Genomic DNA, 12,755 nt, shown 5'->3' with positions numbered 1-12,755 from the left:
CAATGAACAGTCTTCTCACATAGGTTAATTTGGTCAAGGTGGGAAAGGGAAGTGTGGAGTGCAATAGAGATTGCGTCATCTATGGATCTGTTGGGGCGGTATGCAAATTAGAGTGGGTCCAGGGTATCTGGGACGATGGTGTTAATGTGAGCCATGACCAGCCGTTTAAAGCATTTCATGGCTACAGATGTGAGTGATCTCCCTGAACCAGTCTGTCAATTAGACAGGTTACCTTGGCGTTCTCGGGCACAGGGTCTATGGTGGTATGCTTGAAACATGCAGGTATCACAGACTGGGTCAGGGAGAGGTTGAAAGTATCAGTGAAGACACTTGCTAGCAGGTCAGCGATAGTGAAGAAAAGGCCAGAATTGTGCTGCCTGTGTAAACGTAGCCAAAGAGATTCCAGATAATTGACACCAATTCCAGAGTCCCCAAGGGTTGCTCTGACATTTACACTTAGAATTTTACACCAAATAGGGGTCAAATGGTTAAAGGTATCTTCCAGCCAACAACACATTACCATTGGTCAAAGCTCTGTGACAGAGAGAGAGAGAGACAGAGAGAGAGAGTTCCGCACTACAGAAACCTGACCTCTCAAAACACCCCCACCACTAACAGCAGCACATCTCCCTCTCGACACAGGACCTTAACTGTCTGTGCTGAATAGTACAAGGAGAGAGATGAAGTTGAGTGACAGCAGTCAAGAAGGTGCTTCTTAGTGACCTCAGTATGTTTGGCTGAGCATGGTGTTCGTTTGCACTACCATAGCTGGGATTTGGTTTGATTTCCTGCATGGGACACTAAACATAATTACATGTTCAACTGTTAATCACTTTTGCGTAAAAAAAACGTCTGCTAAACGACCATATTATATGATATTATCAGATTACAGATTGAACTGCCTCTAGTGTGCTCTCCCTACGATGTCTGATTCCTGCATTGGACACGTATAAATATGACTAGGTGTTGAACTGTAAATCGTTTAGGATGAACGAGCATATCATCATTACTATTTATGACAGTTTAAATAGGTTTCCTCCAGTGTGCTCGCTCTCTCTGCGTGGTGTAGACCGCCTGCGTGTGTCGCCCACTGGTTGGCACGGTAATGCCCGGTGGGGCGTGGGAACACTCGCTGTTTACCTCAAAGATCATTTAGTAATCCCCACAGAGCAGGCATGTACTGAACAGCAGTGCACGTAAAACAGTGCATGTTAAACTAAACCCAGGGGGATGGATTGGAGGATACAAACAAACTAATGTGTGTGTGTGCGTGCGCGCGCATGTGTGTGTGTGTCCCAGTGAGGGCGGATGGACACACAGTAGATGCACACACCACATGGGTTCTGGTGACAATCATGTCAGATTGTCCAACAGAGGATTTGGAGATTAAGACTCTTTGTTCTAAGTTAATGACTCACGAGGCTGGGCTGAAGAAGTCTAGCTGTTTGCGTTTATCAGTGATTTAGACTCTTTGTCCTAAGTTAATGACTCACGAGGCTGGGCTGAAGAAGCCTATCAGTTAGTGTTTATCAGTGTTCCCCAAACCTCTCTTCGGGAACACACAGCCATGTAGCTATACTTATTTGATGTGTTTCAGCACTGGTAGCCCTTGATTAGTTGAATCAGGTTCCAGTTGTGGAATAAATTAAATAAGTGGAACTGGCTGGGAGTAGGCTGACTCCAGGAGAGGTTAGGGAAACCCTGGTGTACATGAGTTACTCCCCAAAATATAGTGACTGCCTGCCTAAACGTCCGCAGTGGGACACGAATGAGTCCAAGCATGAAATCTACAGTGAAATATTAAAAGCTCTGCTTTCCAAAAATCCCCTTCCCAAAACTCCAGTCTGCCTGCAACATCCTCTCCCTCAGACTTCCATTTTGTAAGCAGTCCAGCAATGACATGGATTCAAAAAACAGATCCTATAAGAGCCCAAATGGAGGTCATTAAACTTTGAGAAGCAGGAAAAACATCCCTTTCTTGTAAGTAAGCATTTCACAGTAAGGTTCACACCTGTTGTATTCGGCGCATGTGACAAATACAACTTGATTTTATTTTATTTTAGTGCTAAAAATGGAATCCACTACTTCTCCTGGCAGTGCTGCCCGCCAGGTCACCTCTCTCTCCTCTCCCAGCCCTGGTAAGACAGACAGCTTTATAGTGGAACACCACCTCTAAAATGGTGCCTACCAGGGCTTACCCCTACCCTCTTCACCATGCGATTACCCCTACCCTCTTCATCATGCCCCTTGCCACCAACTCTACAACCCTGTCTGATGCCGCTTCAATGGTTTCTGACCGTTTGCTCATGTTGCTCCACATTGCCATAGTACAGGACAAGGGCCTGCTCTAGAGGAAAGCTAGCACCCCTCGCGGACCACAATGCCCGGCACAGTGCAAGCTTTGCAAACAGTAGGCTAGGTACCCAAGTGAAATGTCTCCCTTGATGAAAATCTATCTGGCCAGCAAAACATAGACAGACTTTCCCATAAATGTTTCATTTGCAAGTACTCAGCTTCCCCTACACAGTGTGCAAAGAGTCCCTTTCGCCATTCAAGTGAAGTGACAAACCTCAAACATGGACTGGCTGCCATGCACGGCCAGAGTATTGAAGATGAGGGAGAACAGTGTTTAAAGCCTAGACCCCTCAACCAAGAATAAGCATCTGATCTATATATCCTCGGAATTCTAATTACACACATAATCAGAGTCCCAAATGCCACTATATTCCCTGCATAGTGCACTATTTTTGACCAGGGCCCAAAAGTAGTGCACAATGTAGTAGAATAGGGTGCTATTTGTGATCCAGCCCATAGATAAACCCTATAGAAAACTCTCCAGTCTCCTTGGACTCTGAGCTGACACTAAACCAATACACATTGCAGTGTGTGCCAGTCAGGGACATGGCAACAGGCATGGCCTGCATCCCAAATGGTACCCGATAGCCTAAATAGTGTCCCACTTTTGACCGCTTACGGTGCCTTTCGGGACACAGCCATGATATCAATAATTCAATACAGGGGATGCCAGCGGAGGACCATTACTATCACAGACACATCACACGAGAATAATGCGTTGTGTCGTTAAATAATGGAGGATGATCGACGGTTCATGTACTGGGCCTTTGAATGAGAAGACTTGTGTTGGTGGGGAAGATGCACGGCTTGAGTGGGATTAGACTTTGCAGCAATTGCATTACCTCTGTGGAGTTGTACTGTGCTTAGTTGAGAAGGACTCAGGGAAGGAATGAGAGCCGGAGAGAGTACTGAAGTGGGAAGAGAGTATTGAAGTGGGCGGGCTAGAGATATCCTTAGAGAGAGAGTAGCTATTGAAAGGGGAGTCCAGCCCGCTTACAACGAATAAGATATTGCAACATGCCGTGTGTTTTGTGGAGATGAGTGGGCCCGACGGTTTGCTCTGTAGCATAGCTGTTTGTCAAGCCTGACATAATGTCAATTAACAAGGCCCTATGACGTGGGTAGACTGTCAAACGTGTTACACATGAACCAAACTGACATCTGAACACTGCACTTGGCTTGAGCAAACATATGTGGATCAGACATGTGTATGTGATCATGTGTAACCTGCTCTCTAGATGGTAAGTAGATTTGGGTATGTGCTTGAGTTGTATCAACATGAAAAAAGGCTTTTGTTATATCTATCAATGTTTCATATCATGTTTCTTGGACATATGTGCTTATGTGTGAGTGGGTGAGTGAGTGAGTGAGTGAGTGAGTGAGTGAGTGAGTGAGTGAGTGAGTGAGTGAGAGCTTTACTATTAAAGCCTTAATATTTGACCAAATCCAACACACCAGCCTCTCCAGCATGTTGTATTACATAACATTGTGGTTGGCTGGGACCATAATTGCACTATAAAGATTGCTTCTATGTGAGAAATGTGTTATAACTTGATCTACAAATACCTTCACTTTCACAATAGCCCATAGTGTTTAATCGTTAATTAACTGTCAATCATTTAAGGTGTACATATATAGAGATAATTCTGCTCATTCGGATTGCAGGCAAATATACAATTTCTTTGGATAATTGAAGCGGCTTTTTCTTTGATCTCGGCCCAGAAATCTATTCCATGAGATTTCTCGATAACGGAACCTGTTACTGAGAGAGTGAGAAGAGAATTCCTCGTCAAGATCAGATCAGCACACTGAGCATGCCGATCGAATTCCTGGGAAACGGGGATTTGAGAAATACGCAGACAGTTTACAGGGTCTAAATTTAATACAGACAGAAATGTAATTCACTTATCACGAATACTAAAGGGCGGTGCATCATGATCGTACCGTTTCTGACTGATTTGTTGGGCAATGGCCAAAATCCCTCGCGGAAGGATCACCACATGTGTGTTTGTCGAGATAAGACATCATGCATAGGTGACTCTCTTAGAGGCTTTTGTACTTGATATGATTCTTATATCTATGTGCCTGTAGCCTAATCCCCAAATTTGAGAGGAAAATCCACTCCGTATTAAACGCTTCCAGTGTTTTAGGGTCATATAGCCTATTTGCGAACCACTCAAGTCATTGGCGCAATCAAAGCACCTAACATGAATCAAACAGTTCGGGAACTTCAACAATCAGTGTGAGTAAATCAAGCCGCGTAATGTTGGCTGCTGCCGAACTCCCTTACCTTAGCAACACAGCTATTTCCCACGCGAAGAATCCCCATACAGCTACAGATTGCAGCCTTTTCCGCGTCATCTCAAGATTTGAGTTGCATATACATATACCCGGGAACGCCTCAGCTGCCTCTGTTCGCCACTTAGGGTAAGACTCTTGACTTTCAGCACCGTGGACAGTGCTCCAACTGATGTCGACACAATCCAACACGCGGCAGGCTCGTGGCGCACGGTAAACGCAAACGCATAACAGTTTCGGAATCCCACATATTACTAATCGACTTCACTACTCATAACTGGACAGGTTTTTACCGACCTTGCAACGACATCAACAAGAGAGCATAGTATATTCTGAAATACGACTCTAAAGTAGGAACACCAGTAATGTGGGGTAGCACTCGGCAGCTGTACACATTCTTGACACATTCACAGACATCTCAGCGGTCTTGGAGAGCGGGGGCACAGAGAGAGCTCGCCCCAGACGCGCGCTGCACCTGTGACTGACAGCGAATTATTCCACTCGCTCCTATAAATGTTCCAGCAGAGCCACGCTATAGCTTCAATTAGACAAGCACTGATGTGGAACATCATTACTGCATGGGCATCCCGCATCTCTCTCTCTCTCTCTCTCTCTCTCTCTCCGTTTCATTGACATATTACAGCACGATCCTGTAATATGTATCCAATTTGTTGTCATTTACTAGATGTTACTTGTCGAGTTGCTGTCCAGATCAGCCTCATGTGTAAGCTATAGCAGCCATAGTTTACACATGACTATTTACTATTATATTACAAAACAACAACATTGAGTGTTATTCATGATTGCTTTTAAGTACCATTACGGATTACTACATTATGCGTCGTATCTCTACGGATCTTGATAGTTTCCCCCGCTATGACCATGAGCAAAGCAGTCAGGAAAGCTTAATAAATAAATAGTCCATTAATGGATTTTAGAACATGGACAATTAGGATATAGTTACTGCTAGGGAATGTGACGTTTCCACCAAAGCTTACCTTCATATGAGTAATATGTCCGTTCATGTATACAATATTGAGAACATCCGTATGCATATGATATTATGTATAAGGTCGGGTCGGATCTGCACGCACGCACGCGCGCACGCACACACACGGGATGACGAGTAACATTGTGAGTTCAAAGGGGGTGTATGATGCCAGGCTAATGAAGACTGGCAGTGTGGTGCCATGAGCAGGGTGTCCAGCACAGCTGGGTGGAGGTGGTTGCATCTGTGTGTGCTGTACTGTAGACACACACACAATCACAATCAAATGTAGTGGGTCATGTTTTTGTCAAACCGATCTGGAATCAGATGATAAGCAGGCATGGGGCAGCAGGCATGCACTCCGAGTTTAGCCTGCCGAACAGAGCACTCATGCAGTCAGACTATTTGGCCTGTCCCTGTCAGTTTGACTTGCATTACTGATGCTATCAGAAATCCAGTCTCTACACATGTGAAAATTGCTGTTGAACTGGGTTGAACCCTGATGTCCATAGAATGGTGTGTAATTATTTATTGATGTTGCCAATGTGATGGGGGGGATGGTGTAGAAGTGTAGTGTGGTCAAGTGCTGGTTCCTCAACAGCTGTGATGACTACACCACAGGCCAGGACAGGTCTGTAATGCCTCTGGGCTGCTGGTGATAGCTTGCTGAAGGTGTGAGGAGCACAGCCCTCTCCAATGTCACCTCGGATGATGGGGTGAGAGGAAGGTGTGTATATTTAAGAGAGAAAGAGGTAGGAGGATTGTCCTGTTAAGCTATACGCTGTCAAAATATTCTCAAAACACTATGATTGTGTAATGAAACCATGAAAGGTAGTGTACCTAGCCTGAGTTATGGTGTTTGGAGGGTGTTTGAATATAAACCTAATGCAAGTACTCTGAAACACCCAAAGTGGTTCTTAAATCTGAATATTGGTGTTTTTAAGAGAATGTTGTGAAAACCCTTTTTGGGGTTTCAGTGCATGTAAAAGGAAGCATCAAAACACTAAACAATATTTTTGCAGACTGTGCCTCTCATACAATCAAATGGTAAATAAATGAAAATGGTTTATAGCCTCAATATTGATTGATGGAATATGGATTTTTTTTTTGTCTAAATTCTTTAGACTGATTAGAAACAGGAGACAGAGAAAGGAGTGACAGTGGAACAGGCGGAAGCGGGAATGGAACCCCCGACCTCTGGGGTAGTAAGATGGGACATTTCATTGGAATTGAATTGGTATTTTATACACTCAACCACACAGCCACACTGTAAAAAATAATTATGAATTTGACAAAAAAATGTATGCAAGTTGTTTCAATGATTTGTTCATTTCATTTTACCCCAACATTTTATAATAAACATAATATGTTGCTCAAAAGATGGAGAAAATTGAGTGATTGAACTCATTGGAAGTCTGGTTTAAATCTCTTTGCACTTCTTACCTTGACACGTGGCTCTGTTTTCAGAGGACCGTGGGTAATTCAAACATTTTAGACTTATTCATTATTTTACACAATGTTGTATGCATGCTTGAAGAAAGAAAGTGTACATCTATATTACGATTAATATAGATGTACTTTTCTTTCTTCGTGTGTAAAAGCTTCTTGTGTTTTCAACCTTTCCTGTTAGTGCTCCCAGTCCTTGGCGAGGTGTTGCACCATACGTGATTAAGTGGTGTTACAACACACCATGTAAAGTTTCAGAACATCTCAGGGCCATGTTTCAATACTCCAGCAAAGTTAAGGTTTCGTCTCCTTCACGTTGGTGGCAGCTCAGTTGCCACTAGTTTTGGTGTTACAAAGCACTTCATTTTAACAGTGTATGAACAGGAAAAAACATATTTGAAAAAGGATGTCGGCTGTCAGGCAGCTCATTTCTTATAAAAATGTATAAAAAAGTGACACATGACATGCAACTTCTCCTAGCTTCTCCTAGATGGCTCCCTAATTGCTTTCTGTATGTCATCTAGCGCTAAAGCACTGGCCTTGCTCTCCTGATAGTTCTTTCTATCCTGTTAAGGAATGATTCTCAAACTTTTGTATAATTTCAGCCAGTAGTTTTGAAAGTGTTGCTCACAAGACAAAACGGTTCGCCGTTATTTGTGTATTAAGTCATCCATTTTGTGTTATATGTTCCCGAATTTGACAATTCTTATGATATTGTCAGAATTTAGCAATTTTTGTGATATGTTTACAGATCCAATTCTCGCAATCTGTTACGAATTTGTTCTTAAGATTCCGGAGTGCATCTTTAAGGAAAAACGAGAAGCTCCTCTTTGGAGGAGGTTGATTTATTTACCCTAATAAACTCAGTTTCACAGTTTGTGACATTCCCTTTAACCACTTGCCTCCCTAGAGTGCCTGGTGACTCAAACTGGCATATGCCACAAAGCTTCAGAACTCAAAACGCCCCCTGGTTGGAAGTTTACAGTCTAATTACAGAATACCCTAGTGAGTGTGAGGTTGATGCCGGTATCTGCAGATGTTCTTCTGACGCACAGTGAGAAAGAGAGAGCTCTTATGGATGCTAAGTTCATTGCCAGGCCATGTCTGCCACTGTCAACATTCTCAGTCAGGCTAAGAGCTTGTGGTGACAGAACGAGAGACGATGAGAAGTTTGAAAGTCTGCGTGGGTGGGTGAGAGGGTATGACAGATGAAGAAGGTGAGAGAGAGGGTGGTTGGGATGTTATGGATGCTGTGGATAGGTGGAGAAGATGAGAGACAAGGAGGGGGTGGTCTGGTATCTAAGGACTTTTATTATCCATACTCATCTATAGCCGCTTGTCAATTTGCCCTCTGATAATTTCCCCATCCTTCCTCGGTGAGAGAGAGATGTTCAGCAAGGCCAAAGATCCATGACTGATCAGTCCCTGTCACTGTACCTGTCCCTGCCTCTGTCTCTGTCCCTGTAATAGATTCATATCAGGGACTATGTTCCCATATTCACACTAGAATGCATGACAGAAACAGTGCTTCATTTTAATTGGTTTGCTAGTGTGGATTTAGGAATAGAGCTCGGGCTCATGCATCTTTATACAAAGTGTAGTATGAGTTTGGACAACTCTTATGGCCCTGCTGGTAAAATGTAATTTAGGAGAGCCAGGATAAGGAGGACATATCAGACCTAAGTGGCATCAGGGAGACTAGAGGGACTAGAGAGGAGAGAGGAACTCGAGAGTGATAGTCTGTAAACCCTGGATGATGATTGAAGAGTGTGGTCAGAGTGGAGTATAGACTTGGCTTTCATTGCCGGAGACCCACAAAATGCGAAATATGGAAATTGCAGGAGTAATAACAAGTAGATTCGAAAGTCTCACAGAAGTATTTAAATCTACCATTTTAATTGCAAATGAACACATCGTTTTGAATAGAATGACACTGTGAGGCTATCCAGACATCTGGTTCAGTTACCTTTGAACGAGGCACCCGTATTATAACTCGACAAATACATCTACAGAAACCCTTTCTACGGGGCAGCGTCCATATCTTTGATCGTGCATATTAACTAACTGTCATCTCTCAGGCATCCCTCCCTGGGATGATGGTGCTTCCGTTTGTCACGACTCTCCTTGTTCGGGCGGTTCTCGGCGTTCGACGTCACCGGTCTTCTAGCCATCATTGATCCATTTTTCATTTTCCATTGGTTTTGTCTTGTCTTCCCACACACCTGTTTTCAATCCCATTCATTATCTGTTGTGTATTTAACCCTCTGTTTCCCCTCATGTCTTTGTCAGAGATTGTTTGTTGTCAGTGTAGTGTTTTTTGTATAGGTGCGCGACGGGTCTTCGTACCCATATTTGTTTATATTCATTGTTCTTATTAGTGTTATGGCGCATGTTACTTGGACATTTATTAAAAGACTCCATTTTTACACTCCGTTTGACTCTCCTGCGCCTGACTTCCCTGCCACTTATACACATATCTCTGACACCGTTTGCTTAACCAATAGGACTAATCTGGTGGATTTTACCTCCTTATGTTGAGTCCGGCCTCGTCGCTAAGACGATATGCATGTGCATGGATTAACAGACACTCCCATCAACATGACTAGAGGTTGTTAGGCAGGTGATGAACGATATTCTACACACAGGCAGCCAAACGACTTCCCCCATTCACATCCATCATTAAACAGAATACACTGTATATCTCCGCCTCGCAGTAAACAGGCAAGCTGCTGATCTTATTATGACACTTATTTCTTAATCTACGGGATGAAAGCCAAGCATGACATAGTGGAGGGGCTCCATACGACAGAGATTATGGCTGCTGTATCGTAGCTGCGGAAAAGATAAATTGCTCAATTGTGGTTTTGTGGCCAGCCATTATAAATCTTCCCCCAGTGTGCTGTGGCAGAGTATTATGGAGAGGTTTATATTGGAGGTGTCGGTGGGGCATGGTTGTAGTTCAGCGGGTCTGGAATCTGAAGCATTTGGAGTGATTCATAAATAATGGAATTGTTATTATTAGCCTTGTTTTTATTCCTATAGGGCCTTTCAAGACAACGCTACAATGTCTTCTGTGTTTATTGACATGATAGACAATGGAATAGGAATAACAAGATGATGTCATTGTATGTACATATGTAGGATCGTATTTTGATCACTCTTTTGTTATTGAGAAATTTCCTGCACCTCAGGGTATACAAACTTGTAGTGTATTCAAGGTTTCAAAATACTTCTAAAGTTTGTAATTTACATTACTAAATGTCAGACTTGATTTGCCCAATCAAAAAATGTTTCAACCCCTACACAAATGTCCATTAATTATAATCCACATTTTAATTCACATTTCCTGTTGCGCCATGATTATTTTCCTGCTGCAGTAAACAGACTCAAATTAAGATCCTACATTTGTGTATGTTGTCTATAGCACATATATCCACTACATGGCCAAAAGTATGTGGACACCTGTTTGTCGCACATCTCATTCCAAAATAATGGGCATTCCACTAGATTTTGGAACACTGTTGTGGGGACTTGCTTCCATTCAGCTACAAGAGCATTAGTGAGGCTGGGCACTGATGTTGGCCCGGGGTTGAGGTCAGGGCTTTGTGCAGGCCAGTCAAGTTCTTCCACAGCGATCTCGACAAATCATTTCTGTATGGACAACGCTCCGTGCATGGGGCTATTGTCATGCTGAAACAGGAAAGGGCCTTCCCAAACTGTTGTCACAAAGTTGGAAGCACAGAATCGTCTAGAATGTCATTGTCTGCTGTAGCATTAAGATATCCCTTCCCTGGAACAAAGGATCCTAGCCCGAACCATGAAAACCAGCCCAGACCATTTTTCCTCCTCCAACAAACTTTACAGTTGGCACTATGAATCCGGGAAGGTAGCGTTCACCTGGCATCCGCCAAACCCAAATTCCATTGGACTGCCAGATGGTGAAGCATGATTCATCACTCCAGAGAACGCGTTTCTACTGCTTTCTAGTCCAATGGCGGCGAGCTTTACACCACTCCAGCTGATGCTTGATATTGCACATGGTGATCTTAGGCTTGTGTGCGGACGTTGCTTCCAGAGGCAGCTTGGAACTCGGTAGTGAGTTTTGCAACCGATGACAGAGGATTTTTACTCGCTACACTCTTCATGCCCTCGGCAGTCCTGTTCTGTGAGCTTGTGTGGCCTACCACTTCGCGTCTGAGCCGTTGTTGCTCCTAGACGTTTCCACTTAACAATAACAACACTTACAGTTGAACGGGGCAGCTCTAGCAGGACAGAAATTTGACGAACTGACTTGTTGGAAAGGTGGCATTCTTGACAAACACGTCACGTTAAAAATCAGTGAGCTCTTCAGTTCGGTCCATTCTACTGGCAATGTTTGTCTATAGAGATTGCATGGCTGTGTGCTTGATTGTATACACCTGTCAGCAACGGGTGTGGCTGAAGTAGCTGAATCCACTAATTTGAAGGGGTGTCCACATACTTTTGTGTGCTAGTGTCCATTGTATTGAATTTGACGTAAGACAATAGAAGATTAGCCATAACATAACAGATCTTTCTGTTGAAATCAACAACGATCTTTCTGTCCTGCACAGCCGTGATCACAACATGGCCCCTGATTCACGCTCTAACAGAACTCACTTTATTATATAGCATACCCTGCAACAAGGACAGAAGTCTTCCCTTTCATGCATAGTTTTATGCCATCTTTAGCACTCTGGGGGTATGCTAATTCCAGGAGCTTTGCAGTCGTTAATGATTTACTCACAAGCTGCCAAAGGGAGTCTCGTACTGTAGCAGCACAAATCAAATGGGTCACACCAGCGCTAAATAACCCTCTAGCTAGTGCCTATACGGACCTCCCTTAATAAGAGGACTGTAGTGCAGACACAGCTAGCCCCATGGATGGATCCAAACAGAACAGGCAATTTGGGGGAGACTCCATCGAGTCATCAACATTGGGCATCTGGACTGGAATGGTCTGGCTGAATGTTAGGGAGGGGAGCATGGTGTGTGTGTGTGTGTGTGTGTGTGCGTGTGTGTGTGTGTTTGTGTGTGCGTGCTTGCTTACGTGCGTGCAGAAGAGGAAAGAACAGGAAAATATTTTCCTCCACACTAAAACCCCAATATTCAGCCCTGTGCCGAGTGGTTGTCTGTCTGGTATTGTCTGCTATTAAGAGCCACAGGCTGGCTGGGGAGAGATATTGGAGAGAGAGTCTGGTTGGAAGAATGGAGTGTATTGCGAGTCAGAGTAAGTACATTAAAGGTAAACAACTGACTTAGACGAAGTGGTAGGAGTTTTGATTCCCCCCATGCTTTTTGGCTGTGGTGGCCAGTCATGATAATGATTCAAAAATACATATGTATCTACGCGTGCCAGGAAATAACTTTTTTCCAAAATGACATCTAACGATATAGGCAACCTTTGACATTTTGTTCTGTGCTGTTCTGTGCAGTGCATTGGTTATGACGACTTGATTTGACCCAGACTGGAACAATAAACACTTTGGTTTACAGTTGACAAACTGTTTCCCTCATGCTTCACGCACAAGAAAATACCACAGAACATACCATAGGACTGGAAGGTCCAGCATTATTCCAGAAAAAACATACATCAAGAACTAAGCACATGACTCATCTTCAGCCAGTACCTCTTCTTCAGAGAACATAT

General features: G+C 43.6%; 1 protein-coding gene across 1 annotated transcript in view; it reads right to left on the bottom strand.

The window, feature by feature from the left end:
* Positions 1-5,111, bottom strand: part of LOC110533186 (glycine receptor subunit alpha-3-like) — a 109,382-nt gene extending 104,271 nt beyond the window's left edge. The window contains exon 1 of the mRNA XM_036933620.1: positions 4,646-5,111. Within this exon, the coding sequence (XP_036789515.1) occupies positions 4,646-4,716 (71 nt within the window). The 5' untranslated portion in view covers positions 4,717-5,111. The remainder of the gene's footprint in view (positions 1-4,645) is intronic.
* Positions 5,112-12,755: the final 7,644 nt, after the last annotated feature.

The sequence above is a fragment of the Oncorhynchus mykiss genome, chromosome 10 (genome assembly GCF_013265735.2).
Source record: "Oncorhynchus mykiss isolate Arlee chromosome 10, USDA_OmykA_1.1, whole genome shotgun sequence".
In the NCBI taxonomy this organism is placed as follows: Eukaryota; Metazoa; Chordata; class Actinopteri; order Salmoniformes; family Salmonidae; genus Oncorhynchus; species Oncorhynchus mykiss.
The sequence above is the reverse complement of the archived record's forward strand: the minus strand, read 5'-3'. Positions and strand labels throughout refer to the sequence as shown.